Raw genomic sequence first — 17,493 nt, 5'->3', positions numbered from 1 at the left:
TTTTATTTCGTCGTTTTTCCTCCGTTTTTTTTACAAATGAGTGTTTAACCAAGACAGGTTATACATTGTATGGCGTTACTGGCTATGAAACAAGAGCTGTCACAGGAGACAGCACGCTCGACTATTTCGATGCTGGATAGTGAAACTGGGCACATCTGAGGAAACTAGAGCTATCACTGAAGTGTTTAATGACTCCAATTGTGGATGAAGATATTGCACAATAGCCTGAGTCTATGTCAAAAATATCAACTTAAAGTAATACTATATAAGTATATCCTAAGCAAAAAGGGGCATAATTCATTAAATATTGGTGCCAGAGTTATGCACCTTGTGTCATAGTGTGTGGGTGATGATGTTGAACAACTGATTTAAGTTTGAATCAAATCCATTCAGTACTAACAGAGACAGAGTGAAAGTGCATCAAAACTTTAACCTAAAATTATAAGTAAAAAGGGGGAACAATTAATGAAAAATTGGTGCCAGAGTTATGTACCTTGCGTCATATGGTTTGGGTGATGATGTTGAACAACTATTTTAAGTTTGAATCAAATCCATTCAGTAATAACAGAGACAGAGTGAAAGTTCATCAAAACTTTAACCTAAAATTCTAAGTAAAAAGGGGAAATAATTCATGAAAAATTGGTCCCAGAGTTATGCACCTTGTGTCATATGATAAGGGTAATGATGTTGAACAATTGTTTAAGTTTGAATCAGATCCATTCAGTAATAACAGAGATAGAGTGAAAGTGCATGAAACTTTAACCTGAAATTCTAAGTAAAAAGGGGAATAATTCATGAAAAATTCTGCCAGAGTTACGCATCTTGTGTCATATGATGTGGGTGATGATGCTGAACAACTATTTTAAGTTTGAATCTAATCCATTCAGTAATAACAGAGGTAGAGTGAAAGTGCACCAAAACTTTAACCTGAAATTCTAAGTAAAAAGAGGGAATTTATTCATGAAAAAATGGTGCCAGAGTTATGTACCTTGTGTCATATGATGTAGGTGATGTTGTGGAACAACTATTAAAAGTTTGAATCAAATCCATTCAGTAATAACAGAGATAGAGTGAAAGTGCATCAAAACTTTAACCTGAAAATCTAAGTGAAAAGGGGGGATATTTCATGTAATACTGGTGCCAGAGTTATGGCCCTTATGTCAGATGATGTGGATGATGATGAGGAATAAGTATTTCAAGTTTGAATCAAATCCATCAAGTAATTACAGAGATAAGTTGAAAAAAGAGAAAGTGTAAAAAAAACTTTAACCAAGGTGGGGATGCGGAAAGACGCCGACGCCGACGCCGGGGCGAGTAGAATAGCTCTCCTTATACTTCGTATAGTCGAGCTAAAATAACTCGTATTATTAAGGTATTAGATCACTAATAGAGAACCTCCTTTTTGAAGAGTATTCAATTCCTAGTATAAACCTACTTTTACTGCAATTCTCAGTGGGGCGTAGGTTCAAGCCCTACTGGGACCAAATTGTTTTTCCCCTTATTTTCCTTTTCTTCTAGTAATTTACTTCTTTCAAGACTTATTATTGATTTCTTGTACAACAAGAGCTGTCACAGGAGACAGCGCGCTCGACTATATCGATGCTGGATAGTGAAACTGTGCACATCTGAGGAAACTAGAGCTGTCACTGGAGTGTTTAATGACTCCAATTGTGGACAAAGATATTGCACAAAAGCCCGAGTCTATGTAAAAATATCAACTTAAAGTAATAAGAGAGGTAAAGATAAAATGCATCAAAACACTATATAAGTATATCCTAAGCAAAAAGGGGCATAATTCATTAAATACTGGTGCCAGAGTTATGCACCTTGTGTCATATGGTGTGGGTGATGATGTTGAACAACTATTTTAAGTTTGAATCAAATCCATTCAGTAATAACAGAGACTGAGTGAAAGTGCATCAAAACTTTAACCTAAAATTCTAAGTAAAAAGGGGGAATAATTAATGAAAAATTGGTGCCAGAGTTATGCACCTTGCGTCATATGGTGTGGGTGTTGATGTTGAACAACTATTTTAAGTTTGAATCAAATCAATTCAATAATAACAGAGACAAAGTGAAAGTGCATTAAAACTTAACACTAAAATTCTAAGTAAAAAGGGGAAATAATTTCTGAAAAATTGGTCCCAGAGTTATGCACCTTGTGTCATATGATAAGGGTAATGATGTTGAACAATTGTTTAGGTTTGAATCAGATCCATTCAGTAATAATAAAGATAGAGTGAAAGTGCATACAAATTAAACCTGAAATTCTGGGTAAAAAGGGAAATAATTCATGAAAAATTGTGCCAGAGTTATGCATCTTGTGTCATATGATGTGGGTGATGATGCTGAACAACTATTTTAAGTTTGAATCAAATCCATTGTAATAACAGAGGTAGAGTGAAAGTGCACCAAAACTTTAACCTGAAATTCTAAGTAAAAAGGGGAAATAATTCATGAAAAATTGGTCCCAGAGTTATGTACCTTGTGTCATATGATAAGGGTAATGATATTGTACAATTGTTTAAGTTTGAATCAGATCCATTCAGTAATAACAGAGATAGAGTGAAAGTGCACCAAAACTTTAACCTGATATTATAGGTAAAAAGGGGGAATAATTCATGAAAAAATGGTGCCAGAGTTATGCACCTTGTGTCATATGATGTGGGTGATGAAGTTGAACAACTATTTTATGTTTGAATCAAATCCATTCAGTAATAACAGAGATAGAGTGAAAGTGCATCAAAACTTTAACCTGAAAATCTAAGTGAAAAGGGGGGATAATTCATGAAAAATTGGTGCCAGAGTTATGGCCCTTACGTCAGATGATTTGGATGATGATGAAGAATAAGTATTTAAAGTTTGAATCAAATCCATCAAGTAATTACAGAGATAAGTAGAAAAAAGAGAAAGTGCACCAAAACTTTAACCAAGGTGGGGACGCGGAAAGACGCCGACGCCGACGCCGGGGCGAGTAGGATAGCTCTCCTTATACTTCGTATAGTCGAGCTAAAAATGGAAAAAGATGTATCTTATAAGCGATTTCTTGGTGTTCAAAGTGAATTTACTACTTAAACAGAAGGGGTAGAGTTACACATCTTTAAAAATATTGAGTTACACGCGGTGAAAGTTCTCTATTTTGCTTTCACTCTTAGATTATATATTGTGGAAGAAATTTAGGTAGGTTTTACGTCTGCCCCAAGGTTATTTTTAAATGGAGTAAGCAAAATTCAAAACAGAAACACAGCATTCGACCTTATTTTTTCAACGTTGAAGTATGAATTCTGTCTCATTAAATCCGTTTACTTGAGGCACCATAGAAAAAATGATATTGACATTTTTATTTTGTGTTTTATAATTGTTTACCAATAGTTTGATGTTTCTTTAACTAAAATTAATGGTAAAATGAGTTCTCTGCAAACGTTTTGGATAGTGGCTATCAATTTGAAACTTGTCTCTACTTGAGCTTGAGCAGACACCATAAGTTATACAAAATTTATAAACTGAAACGGCACGGTAAAAGTTGTTTAAAAATTGCAAAATAGTGCAAAACACGGTTACCTTTCAGAATATACCAAGCAAAGGCCATTTTGTAAACATTACTATTATAGTCTGTCCCACCAGAGATATTAACCGTCCGGTATTAACGATGTCATTTTTGACAATTTTATATACAGTATAAATAAAATATCGGAGGTCCAAAATTAGGTGGGACAGACTATAGTGATCCAATACCTTAAACAAGGAGTTTAGTCCGAATTCCATATTTTTCAATGAGGGTCCGAGATTAGGTCTCTGAAACAACTAAAATGTCTGATTGTTTCTTAGCAAGACATAGTTTTGAGATTGGCCAATGGTAACGTCGCATTCTGAGGTTAGTTTCAAAACTGTAACCTTGGGGACTTGTTTCAACTGGAAAACAATCCTCTTTATGCTTTAAATGTAGTTTTGCTCCTCAATTTACAAGTAAGCATATTAATCCAAAAATATACTGCAGCTAAATTTATGTTTCTTTGACTGTTGACCTTGTTGGCTTTCTACATGAATTTCCAGGTATTCTAAATGTTAAATAGTATTAACTTTAATGATTAATCCTCCCTGTCCAAGAATAAAACGCAGGCAAACATATTCGACGAAAAACTTGGCAAGAATTTGCATTAATCTAGTATGCCTGACTTTTGGCACAGGTTCCATCTAAAGGTAGCTTTAGTAAGTAAGAAAAGAAGCAGTAGAATTGCTCTTATGATTAACAAAGACAACAAAACAGGCAAATCATTTCTATTTTTTTTTCTAGAAACTTTTCATTCAGATCTTTTGTACAAACATTAAAACAAATATATCTTACTTCAATAACATTACATAAAATACAAACTAGCATACATTCTTTCTAAAACATACATTCTCTAAACAATACATCAACATAATCTCTCTAAAAATAATAACAAAACTTAACAAAAACAGAATTTTAGGTTCCACAAAGATTATATCCATAGTAACCAAATTACAACTTTTTACACAAGCCTTATAAGCCACTCCTTCAATTTTTACAATTTGTTCAAAATTTCGAACAATTAGGTCCTTGAAGTCATTCAATACGATGCAATTATATATGCAGAATACACTTAAGACTTTTCAGTTATTTAAAGACAACAAATTATCCCAAGAGTACTGTAGGTAAGGTGATTTCTCGATGATTTTATTTTCGCTAATTTTCGCGAATAATGTCACTCGCAAATTAAAAATATTCGTGAATATCAATCTGCATTCGTCTACTAGTATATCCTAAAACAACAACTCTGAAGTGTACCCCCACAAAACAAGAGGGTCAATGACCCTAAAGCGCTCACCTGTGTACAAGGCTTCAAGTGTGTTTGTATAAGTACAGAGTTAGGTTTCTTCTTTGTTAGTCTATATTATATACATGTCACACACATTTTTGAACCTAGGGCAATAATTTGAATAAATACGGTAGACATTATAAATCTGATATCACACGCCAAATATCAAGGCTCTAGCTATTATTGATTCAGAGAAGAAGATTTTCAAATTTTCTTATATATAAGCCTATAGTAAGTACATGTCGACACAGACATGGCCATTTTATTCACCTTAGGGCAATAATTCAGACAATTACGGTAGAGAGTCAAACCTTTATATCATGCCAAATATCAAAGCTATAGAGAAAAGGACTTTTAAAGACTGATAGCTGAAAACCTATTTTTAACCAAACAGACCCGTATGTTCAATGAACCGGAACCATGTAACAACTTTGAAAGAGGGCTAACCAGAGATCATTTGTGTAAATTTTCATTCAGTAGTTTTGGAGGAGATGTTGTTTAAAGAAATTGTTGATGAAAAGTGACCACGCCCTCTGGCGGCCATGTTTTTTGACGAATTAGAAAAGTTTAAACAGTATTTGTAGAAGATCACACAAGGAAAACTGTGTGAAATTATTTAAAAATGAGGCTTACAGTTTTACACAAGAAGAGTTTCTACTACATACATACGAAGAGTTTCTACTACATACATAAAGGGAAAAGTGACCACGCCCTCTTGCGGCCATGTTTTTGGACGAATCAAAATAATTTGGACAATCTTGGTAGAGGGTCACACAACGACCATTTGTGTATTTTTTTTAATCAGGCTAGAAGTTTCACACAAGAAGAATTTTAAGGTTTTCACTATATACATACAGGGAAAAGTGACCACGCCCTCTGGCGGCCATGTTTTTTGACGAATCAAAATAATTTGAACAATCTTGGTAGGTAGAGGGTGACATGAGGACCATTTGTGTGAAATTATTTCAAAATCGGACCATCGGTTTAGGAGGAGATGTCGTTTGAAGATTTTTCTATTTTTAGTTCTGGCGGCCCCTATGTGCAACCAAGCGGAACCGTTTGAAAAACTTTGGTAGAGGACCATCCAAGGAACATCCATGCTAAGTTTCATCAAAATCCATTCAGTGGTTATGGAGGAGATGTCTTTTAAACACAATTGTTGACGACGGACGGACGCACGGACGACGGACGCCGGACACAGCGTGATCACAATAGCTCACCATGATCATTGCTCAGATGAGCTAAAAAGTGTGGGGGGAGCAAAAATTCCCCTTTCGCGAATTAAACTTAAACTGCAGACCATGAAATCGCTACATAAAGCCTAATATGTAAAAATTACACAGAGTACATAGAAAAATAAAACATGTGATCTATAAGACAGTACAAAGTAATGGCAATCTGCAGTTTCACTGCGGCGATTAGGTTTTCCTGTATACTTCGACCATTTGTAGCTCATACAAGCACATTACTTTCCATACCAACCGGGAAATGCCGAAAAATCGCATACGGAGAATCAAACTCCTACGCAGTGATCTCCCTTGCTGCTACGCTCTCATTGATCCTTTAAGGCAAGGGAGATATCTGCGTAGGAGTTTGACAGAGAATACGTAGTTGAACGGAAAATGTCGAGTCTTTAAGGGACAATTGTATCATAGCTCGGTGTTTTTTGTTAACAAATTTGGTGCAGGATATTCGTTTGTATCATAGCTCGGTGTGTTTTCTTAACAAATTTGGTGCAGGTAATTCGTATACACTGAGTACAGGGCACGGTAACTAAAAGTGTGCAGGTATTTAATACCCGCACGCTAGTTACCGCACTGTTGGATAGAAAAGTATGCCAGCGTGTCTGGAACAGTAGACAGTGAAGTGTATTTTATTGATTTTCTGCTCTAGCATTGGTTTATTTTACCTGGGCTTTACACATTTGTAAACCAAGGATTTTAAGTACCCACTGAACTGCTGTATATGGCAATGTGGAACGCCTACAACTACCATATATGGATGGCTATGATACAAAACAGAAAGAACATTAAAACTCTCGGGTAAACAATTTATACTCGGGGGCTACGCCCCCTCGTACAAATCGTTTACCCTCGAGTTTCCATGCTCTTTCTATTACATACTCTGAGTACAGGGTGCGGTAACTAAAAGTGTGCAGGTATTTAATACCCGCACGCAAGTTACCGCACTGTTGGAAAGAAAAGTATGCCAGCGTGTCTGGAACAGTAGACAGCGACGTGTATTTATTGATTTTCTGCTCCTCTAGCATTGGTTTATTTTACCTGGGCTTTACACATTTGTAAAGCAAGGATTTTAAGTACTCACTGAACTGCTGTATATGGCAATGTGGAACGCCTACAACTACCATATATGGATGGCTATGATACAAAACAGAAAGAACATTAAAACTCTCGGGTAAACGATTTATACTCGGGGGCTACGCCCCCTCGTACAAATCGTTTACCCTCGCGTTTCAATGCTCTTTCTATTACCTATCTCACCCAAAATAGCCCGAAATAAACATGCTTATAAGAAAAACAATTTCGATGTTGTCACATTCTAATACAATAAAACAACGCATCTTGTTTATCGTTGGTTTTAGATGCAAATTGTAAAGTTCAAGTCTAAACATTAAATACAGACTTTAGAAAAATCTTCACCAAAATGAAATATAAAAATCTTTAAGCATTCATTAAAAATGTAAGAGATAAAAACTGCTTCTTGCAGATAGCACAACATTTAAAAAAAGTACATTAAATGCTAAAAAGTGGAAATTGAAACTTGTTCAAATATTTCAATTTTAGAAAACGATATCAAAGTAAAAATGAAAAACAAACGTCAACTTAAAAAGTAACTTATTAGCTACAATAATACTGGCCCAGCCAATAACACGATAAGTAGTGTTTGTAAAAAAAAAGTTACAGGAAAAAACTGGAAAGTAAAATGTTACGATCTTTACCTTTATCCTTCATGTCTGACCGTGACCTTAAACCTAGTGACCAAAGTCGTGCCTTACGCTTGTTGCGTGTCGTTCTAACTACAATCAATTATAGTTTTAAGTAAACCCAGTTATGGAGCGGACTCATATTTGCGGCTTCTAAGTGTGACCTTGACATTTAACCTAGTTATCTGGGTTGTACACTACACTGTCTTCTTGATTAGCTTAACAATGAGTGATAACTTGACGAAATTCACTCTAGTTTATTTTAGAAGATGTTGAGTGGACATACATTTAATATGTTTGACCTTTAACCCCTAAGTATGACCGTGACTTTGGACTGAATGACCCAGATCATATGCTCTACACGTCGTCTGAATACGGTAAACAATTGATTTTAGTTTTATGAAAATCTTCCAATAAATTAGTTAAGAAGATATTGAGCAGAAACGAGGTCAAACTATTTAACCTTTGACCTATAAGTGTGACCTCTTCCTTGGATAGTACGTTCTGCAAGTCACATTGATAAGGTTAATATTCGATGCAAGTTTCATGAAAATCTTCTTAGCAACTTAGAAGATATGGTGCGGACACAAAGTGAAATGAGTTGACCTTTGACCTATAAGTGTGACATTGACCTTTGACCTAGTGAAAAGGGTTTTGCCTTTTGCACGTCGTCTCGATGAGGTTAATAACTGATATTCAAGTTTTATAAAAATCATCCAAACAAGAAGATGTGGAGCCGGCACGAATTACGGACGGACGAACAGACATGAGTGCCTCCAACATAGGCTCCATATACTTTGATCTGGGGGTATAATAAAATTCAGTATTTGAGATTTTATGCACAACGATTTGTACCTCAACATTATCTTCTTTTTTCCAGTTAGAATTCATACGATGTAAAGTTTTTTTTACAGAAATAATCTTTTCACAAAAGAACTTTGTTAGTAGGTTAACCTTTCCTTAAAAATGTCACCTTCCAAAAATAAAAATATTAGATTATTTCGTCCGTTAAGAGCTAAAAGGGTTCATCAGTATATGGCCAAAGAACGCTCATGAGCCCTTCTGGCTGTCAATGGTGGTTTAATGTCTAACATAACTGCTCCATAAACAGACACATGCCTGTCACTATTTTGAGGGATAATCCATCTTTATTTTAGCACCAACTGATTGTAGCAAGTTTTCCTTCAACTGTCTAAGACATTTTCCCTGATTTTAGGCGGTTTTCTGCCAAAATGCAGTTTTCTTCTCACTCGACTCAACGTAACTGAAATTAAAAAGTTTTTCTGATGACTGAACAAAAAGTTTGCATGTTTTATATATTCATATAAATAGTTTAGAAAATCTCAGAAGCTTTTTATCTTCGGGGAAACGCCTTGCCTCGACAAGACTTATTTACAATAATGCAGGCTGAACTCCGTATGACCAGGATGGGGTAAGATTTGTATACCTAAAACAGTTTCCCTACAAAACAGTTTATATGACCATACTAAGCAAGCTAGCAAAACATTTAGCAATTTATTTAAAAAATTAATTGAAAGTCAGAAATTTTACCACTTCAAGAAGTTTCAATAAAATCGAGGCTGTCAATTTTTCAAGACAAAGACATCTGGCAGATGCATCCTGTATATAAAATTAGTTTCAACGTTAAACTTAGCAAACTATACGAACACATTGTATAAGACTACCATTACAACTACATTCTTGACAGGATATCTGCACGTGACATAATACTGAAATATCATTACACTAAAGCAGTATACCTGGCGGAGATTCTACAGTACTGTCTTTGTCCAGCACTTCAGGAGATTGTGTGTAGTGTCCGTTTCTTCGTGCCGCTTCGTACTTCCTCGTGATTCTTCGCCGTTTCCGAGGCGAGTGTGAGGTCGGAGGTCCGTCCCTCAGTTCAGCTGTCACTGGACTGCAGCAAACCTTTCGAAATGTTCCCCAAGCGTCATCCACTGTAAATATAATTACACTAATATAATCAAAATGAAATAAAATATTTGACTATCTTAGCGCGGAATCCAAAGCATCCAGTGCTGTTTTGCTCCCAACAAAAATCACTAGTCCAACACTAGGATTATGCTAATGAGGGGAGGTAACTGTAGACGGTACGTCAGGAGAGGTAACTAGGGTCACATATTGCAACTAGAAACGTTTTTATCATGTGTGAAATCTGAAATTTACCTAATAATCGCCAAAAGTACATTTATCTCGGAATAAGATTATACATTTTTGTATACAAAACAAAGACAATCATTTTCATAAACATAATGAATAAATATGATAGGCCGAATATGTAACGTACCCGTCACATAGGTCACTTTAATGAATGTTATCTTAATAACTTATCTAATATCTTGTTTTGATTCAGTCATGATAGAGACAAAAACATTGATAAACCAATTTAAATTATTATTCAACTGAAGCATATCAATTACTATCTATGTTTGTAATATTCAATATTTAAAGAGACACCCCGTCAATTCCATAGTTTCAAGCGTTCCGGATTTGTGCGGTGTACGAGTTTAGTTTCGGTTCTAAGGGATTCCGGGTCCGCTGAGTGAGAACTTTGGATTAAAAAAAAGATCATCTTCTATTTAATTTACTTTTTCTTAAATTGCAACAGATCACAATGAAACTTGCTTTTGATGTAGCTTACATAAAAAACACTCGAAAAAATTAAGCGTAATGCGAAGTGATAAGCAATACACTAATTGGGAATTTTAAATTCCAGTCTAAATTTCATACTCGCATTTTTTAAAAAAAAAAAAAAATCAGGTACAGGTGCATAAGGGACTGAATCACCTGTCGATTTGCATGAAAACTTTTTTTTGGAAATCAAAACAACCAATTTATATCGCCTGAAATGGATAGCCATTAGTTAAGGGGGTAACCATGGTTACAAAACGAAATCCTAGAGCTCTGAACATCGACTACGTAAGTAAGTATTTTACAAATTATTTTCTTCACACTGTTTGGGGAGCCGGTGTAGTGGCGATTCTGTACTGGATTTGCGGGCTGTGCACATTTTCTTCTAATCGTAAGACGAGTCAGTGTCGTAGTAAAACTTGACTGGCTTTGCAAGATGTGCAAGATGTGTACATTTTCTTCACATCGTAAGAGGAGCCGCTGTACCGGTGGTAATGTGCTGGCTTTGCATGCTGTAAAATCCTAATGTCGTGAGTTAGAAACCCGATTGGGTTGATACCACATATCCTCGTAAGCTAAAACATTAACCTAAATAATTATAACTCTGGAGTTCGTTTTCTGCAAACAACTGGAGTAAAGAGCTAAGTGGGGATACAGTTGCCCGGCCCCCATAACGGGATTCAAACCACTGAGCGGCTGGCAATAACTCCGCAATATTAGATACTCACTTTGCCCTACGAAGAAATATGTAGAGAATTTGTCAATTACTTGTGAAATTCACCCAGAACAGCCTTAGTCGGATTAAAATTGACACGCGGTTTGTAACTGCAGATTGTTTTTTTTTAAACTTTTTATTCAGCCCAAAACTATTTCCCGCACACTAATTGTAGAGAAAGTTATAAAGTCCCATAATGCTTTTAATTTTATGTTAAAAATATATTAAAGCAGCTATTAAGATGGAGAGTAAGCGCAATTAAATATTTAGAAAATCACTGCTGTTAATACTGCACATAATTTAAACAACCAGAGATATAATAGGGAGGTAATAAAAACAATGGATTCAATAATAATGTTTGAATCCAATATTCAGACCTTTGACATATATATGAGAAAGCAATTATCGAATATAGGAAATATATATACTTTATATTCATAGCCAATATATGGCAGTCACGTTGTGTACAAAGTAATTATGTAATTTATGACCCATTAGGACAGTGGTAGAGTTTCGCTCCATCGGGGCCAGAATAAAAAGTCCGAGTCAGAAGGCGGGCGCTCTATCCCTAGACCACAGTATCTGCCTCCATCAAACGTAACTTTCTTCACAGTAAAACAGAAAAAAATACACATTTTCAAAAATAGAAAAATCAAAAATCAAGACTATGTATTTTTCCCCGATCGTCAAATGAATCCGCTTTGACTGTGGTGAATTCCGCTCTCTATTGATTCACCGGAGGTATGCCGATTTTCATTTAGCCGTTATCTAAGAATAAATACAACCTACTTCAAACATATAAAATAAAGGATTACGCAATGCAATAAAACCGCTCATTATTTTTCACTTGCTTAATAACAAATACTTTATTGTTTAATCGTTGCCGAGTCACAATAAATCATTGTAAGCGCAAAATACATAATGAAATCGGATCGATTTTAATACCCACTAACATACAGAATATACAAACAGCCGCTTTTGAAATGGAATATGTAGCATTTAACCAGTATAGGTGATTTATGACATTTTCATAAATAAATTTATAAAAAAAAGAATCCGATCTGCGTTTAACACTTTCACTGAAAACAATAGAACGTCACGTGACCCGCGCGGTAACGAGGCGCGTTGCATAGATACAGCGCGGCGTTTTAAAACGACTGACTGTTCAGTACGGTACCATGTGTTTTTTCTGAATGAAAAAAAATATCAATAGCCGATATATAACACTTCGTCTAAACCTCTAATCGGATAGCACTTTGACAGGAGTGCAATTGGATATTTACTCTAAATCAGCAACGGCAAAATGGCTACTGTACAAGGTATCTATCATTTTAGTTTTACACTTTTTTCCAATTTTTAAGTTAAAAAAAATATTTATGTGTTTCAATTGTTAAATTATCATTAACAACGAAAGGTAATTTAATATTATATAAGTTTATTGAATTATTGCACACAATGTACGTAGCTTATTAGAGCGGCCCATTGTAATCGGATTTATCTTTTGTAAACGTTTCAACGACATACAATAAGCCTTCTTTGGTTGAAAGAAAATCCATTTAAAGGTTTACAATTTAAACAATAAAGTCGCGGTAGTGATAAATTATATCTTCAAAGCGACAATTAATCGCTTATACAGTGATTCAATGCCAAACTAAACATAAATTCACAAACTTTAATTTATGTATCAACTTTTCAACGAAATATAAATCAAATGCGATGGAAGTACACTCCAATATATCCATGCTAAAACACTGCACTTAGATTTCTTTAAGTTTAAACCATAATGTATAAAACACTTTACTGTCTCTTCGACTGTAATATCAGAAGTTATAACCATGTTTTGATGTTACATGGAGGTGAAAATGAGCAGGCCACTCTGAAGCTCAAACCAGACAGTGGCATCGGCAAAGCTCTTCAGAGCTCTATGACTGTAAAATATGCATGCGCACATTATACATTTTAACTAACTTCAATATACCGAACCCCCATCACCCACACCATTGTCGATGATTTCTACATGATTAAAACATTCATCTGAGCAGGCTTTATTGTTTATTAAAGTCTCATCAAAGTATAAAAATCAATATTAAAAACATTTTAAAATTCTATATACATGTACATGTACTTTGCCACCCTTTTGTAGAGTTAGGAGAGACTACTAAAACCTGACATAATATAATACTATCACATCGATTTACCCCGTAATTCTATCCGTATATATATACGTTCTCGATGTCTCCCAATAATATTCGAATATTTTAAACTGTTCATTTATTATATAGTCAATACCCCCTTGTAGGTTCAGGTATAGGCTATATAAATCATAATGTGAACCCTGCTTAGAGTCATACATAAGTTAACCATTATGCATATTAATAAACTTCTAACGAAGACAAATAAAGAACTACAGTTCAAATGAAGGGCAACATGCACCGACGTGATGTCTAGTCTTAGATAATTTGCTAGTGTTGGGGTGATGGATTCGAAATCAACTGGGTAACAACAGGGTGTTTGCTTATTTGTCTCGGGCTTGTAGATTATTTAGAGGGTTTATAGTTTACCAGTTGTGATTCCGGGTTCACTACCTTAATAAAATTTCTCATCCTCCTTGTACACAGTTCACAATAATGACATCTTGTTTCATATGCCATGTTGTATGTTACATTGTTTGTAATGTTTATGTCGGATGCCCATAAGGGCCTTGACTTGAAAATAAACTTGAAACTTGGTAATTAAATAGCGCTGCTCGATGCGGCAGAGTCTACCTGTTTCAAATATGCAATATCATTATAGGCAACATATTTTATCTAAGCTCATTGTTTGGCATTCTAATGGTGACTCATTGCGACGTGAATGTTCTCTTTGGCGATTTGACGGACCAAGGAAGAACTGGGCTTTAAAATAAAGTTTACCCAAATCTCCTCAATTACACCTATTCGGAGCATGATTTTACTTAAATTATCGTATTCGGTTCAGTTAAGACTCTTAGTTTGACTATAGCCTACACATTGAATAATATTTTCAATTTCTCAGATAAACTGTTTGGATGGAAAATGTGGGACAGTTAAAAGTTATTATAAAATGCATTGTACGCTACATTTTTAACATTTTAATAAATGCACACGACTACAGTTGCTGGCAATCCACAAGGCTGTGTTCACGAAGAATTTTGTCTGTGTGAAGATTTAATTAAATATTGTAGTGTATGCCTTAATAAGCTATATTCATTGAAGCAAGAGCCATTTTACGGTTGCTTCGACATTTTTGGCACATGTATCGTACAACCTTAGATAACGATTTCCAACACGGGTTAGTTATAACACATTCAAAGCTGTAGGTGGTATAAATACATATAAGAACGCAATAAACTTTAATCAATTTTGCCCATAAATAGACTACATACATTGTGTCTCTGGGAGCTCGTTCCTGTCAACATTTTCTGCAAAAGTACTATAGTTTGCAGCAGTATGTTAAAACTAAACTGTTACACGTAAGATACGGAGAGAAGCTCCATACATGAAGTATAGAAGTTTTATTTTCTTAAGTCGACATGAAGATATTTTAAAGTTAATTTTTCAAATTTCCCTATCTAGAAAGACATAGATAGGGGAAAGACAAGAGAGCCCTGAAGGCCCTGTATCACTGACCAGACTTAGTTCTTACCCCAGATAACCTAGTATCTAATTTGGGCTTGATTTCATGGAGACATTTTGACCATGTTTTTATGTAAATCAGATTATCCAAGCTTTTCAATGATCTGACCTATCTTTATGAAGATCAAGTACAATGTGTTAACAAGGTTTTTCAATGCTTTGACCTAGTGACATAGTTTAAGATCTCAGTTAATCCAGTTTTGAACCAGATCTATATTTCATGGAGACAAACTTTCTGATAATTTGTTATGAAGATCAAATGGAAAAATGTAGTCTCTAGAATTTTAACAATGATTTTTCCAGAAACCTAGAGGTTTTTTTACCTCAGGTGAACCAGTTTTTAACTTAATACTAGAATTCATAGAGACAAACATTCTGACAAAGTTTCATGAAGATGATGCAGAAAATGTGGCCTCTAGAGTGTTAACAAGAAGGGTTTTCTATGTTTGACCTAGTGACCTACTTTAAGATCTCAGGTAACCCAGTTTTGAACTTGACCTATATTTCATGGAGACAAACATTCTTACAAGTTTTTTATGAAGATCAAATGGAAAATATGGCCTCTTAAAATTTAACAAGGTTTTCCTATCAAATGACCTAGTTTTTAACCCTAGATGACCCAGTAACGAACTCGTCCGAGGTTTTATAAAGTTAAAGTTTGACTTAAGATTGGGCCAAAATTTTGACCTCCAGAGTGCTAACAGTCAAACTGAGATGGACGACGCACGACGACGGACGCCGAACACAGGGTGATCACAATAGCTCATGAGCTAAAAAAGGGGAGAGGGAGAAAGAATGAGAAAAAAATCTGCAAACAAATACTATCAAATACTTGATCGGAGTTACATGGCACAAGGCTGCAATGTAAGGTTTCTTTGATATAATGATACTTTTAAGAAACATCATGATGTTCCAATCCAAACTATCAGTTGACAGTATTTTAAGACAATAGGGTCATACGACCCTATATCGCTCACCTGTTACACTTGGCCTTGGAATCATCAAGATAAACATTCTGACCAAGTTTCATGAAGATAGGGTCATACATGTAGCCTCAATAGTGTTAACAAGCTCTTCCTTTGATTTGACCGGGTGGCCTAGTTTTGGCCCCATATGACCCATTTTTTGTAAGGAACCGAGCTATTAAGCCAATACAAGTCGTATGTAAGTTTGATTAAAATCAATTGCAAAATGTGGTTTCTATCGTGTTCACAAGCCAAAATAGCAAATTTTGTCTCTTTAAGAGGTAATAACTCTGGAGATGATGGGATCTAGCCAGTTTTCGAAAGAAACCGAGATATTATGCCAATACAAGTTGTTTGCAAGTTTGATTAAAATCGATTACAAAATGTGGTCTCTATCGTGTTCACAAGGAACTGTGGACGGGCGCCGACGGACGACGGGCGATCACAAAAGCTCATCTTGTCACTACGTGACAGGTGAGCTAAGACATATGCATGGTATGCGACAACACTAAATATACACAAAACGCAAATGAACGACAGAACAGCGTAGCCTGGATATACATTTTTTTCTTAAAATATGTAACATATGAAATAGGCAAAACTGCAATTCGGCGTTAACATGACTCGTATTTAGAATACACTTTCCATTAAGGGGAAAAAATAAAGTATGAAATGATGCGTCAACCTTTTAATAACTTTCTATAATAAATTTTGTATTGCCGTGTACGATACAAAAGACCATTTGTAATTTCAATGTCACTGCATACTTGAATGGAATTTTAATAAACGAATTTCATCTTTAACAATGGCGATGTCTACATTTTTTCTACTTTCTGTTATAAATGTTTACCGTTTGATTCCTCTCTACACATTACCATTACAAACAACAATACAATAATAAATACCTATTTTACCAAAGGTTCGCCTTATCAAAAATCCATTAACCTATATCATTTTATGTGAACTTTATTTAACTTTGTCATAGGTAAAAGGTGATATATCAAAAGTATATGTCAAAAGCATATAAATGAAAGAACTCTAATAGCGAAAATAAACCATAGACAAATTTTTGACATGCAAACTGCACAAGCATACATGTCATTCAAATGTTATTTCGAAAGCTATAATGAAAGAAATCATGATTTATATATACCCTCCATCCATAGAAACAGAAAAGAGTCGTTTTATTGAATACAAGTTTTCATTAAAAAATACAATATGTGATGTCGCGAAAATATGTGACAAATCGTCCAATAAAAATGTGCCAATCAACATCTAATTACACTCCTTAGTCATTGTTAATAAAAATAATAACACTGGAAATAAACTAGAATGTTACAGTCTATAGCAATTTATTTTTACTGTGTCCTAAACATGCTAAATGAAGTTTGCACATGAACGTCACTCATAAGTGATATATTCAAATATGATATCTTAAATACAAGGCATTTGTGTAAATACACTGCAAAGAATTCTGGTAGCGTGTCCCTTTCTTGCTGAAAATGATACCACTGTCTAATACCGAAACAGTTTCGTGTAATTCCAACATTCTGGCTAAATTGTTTTAGAGATAAAAATAAGCAAACAAAGTTTGCGTAGGCCTCTTTTGCATTTTTTTTTTGTGCAGCATAATCAACAAATCACTTTTGGTCTTTAAGCGAAATGTTTGACATTTTCCTACACATTATAGGACCACTCTTGTAAGATCACTGTATATGAGGCAGGT

The 17,493-nt window shown here is 34.9% G+C and overlaps 2 protein-coding genes across 8 annotated transcripts in view; one reads left to right on the top strand and one right to left on the bottom strand.

Annotated features, from left to right (window-relative positions):
• Positions 1–4,270: 4,270 nt before the first annotated feature.
• Positions 4,271–17,493, bottom strand: part of LOC123546885 (nucleolar protein 16-like) — a 71,426-nt gene continuing 58,203 nt past the window's right edge. The window contains exons 6-7 of the mRNA XM_045333517.2: positions 9,543–9,740; positions 4,271–9,046 (exon numbers count right to left, since the gene is read on the bottom strand). Coding sequence (XP_045189452.2) covers positions 8,967–9,046; positions 9,543–9,740 — 278 coding nt within the window. The 3' untranslated portion in view covers positions 4,271–8,966. The remainder of the gene's footprint in view (positions 9,047–9,542; positions 9,741–17,493) is intronic.
• Positions 10,310–17,493, top strand: part of LOC123546884 (testicular haploid expressed gene protein-like) — a 31,598-nt gene continuing 24,414 nt past the window's right edge. For 2 of the 7 annotated variants that reach the window (XM_045333514.2, XM_045333513.2), the window contains exon 1: positions 12,182–12,468. In XM_045333514.2, coding sequence (XP_045189449.1) covers positions 12,453–12,468 — 16 coding nt within the window. In that variant the 5' untranslated portion in view covers positions 12,182–12,452. Of the gene's footprint in view, positions 10,727–12,174; positions 12,469–17,493 lie in introns of those variants that run through there. The other 5 variants (XM_045333510.2, XM_045333515.2, XM_045333509.2 and 2 more) reach the window with 5 other exon arrangements.

Source organism: Mercenaria mercenaria, chromosome 9 (assembly GCF_021730395.1).
Source record: "Mercenaria mercenaria strain notata chromosome 9, MADL_Memer_1, whole genome shotgun sequence".
Classification (NCBI taxonomy): Eukaryota; Metazoa; Mollusca; class Bivalvia; order Venerida; family Veneridae; genus Mercenaria; species Mercenaria mercenaria.
This window is presented reverse-complemented; position numbering and strand designations above follow the sequence as displayed.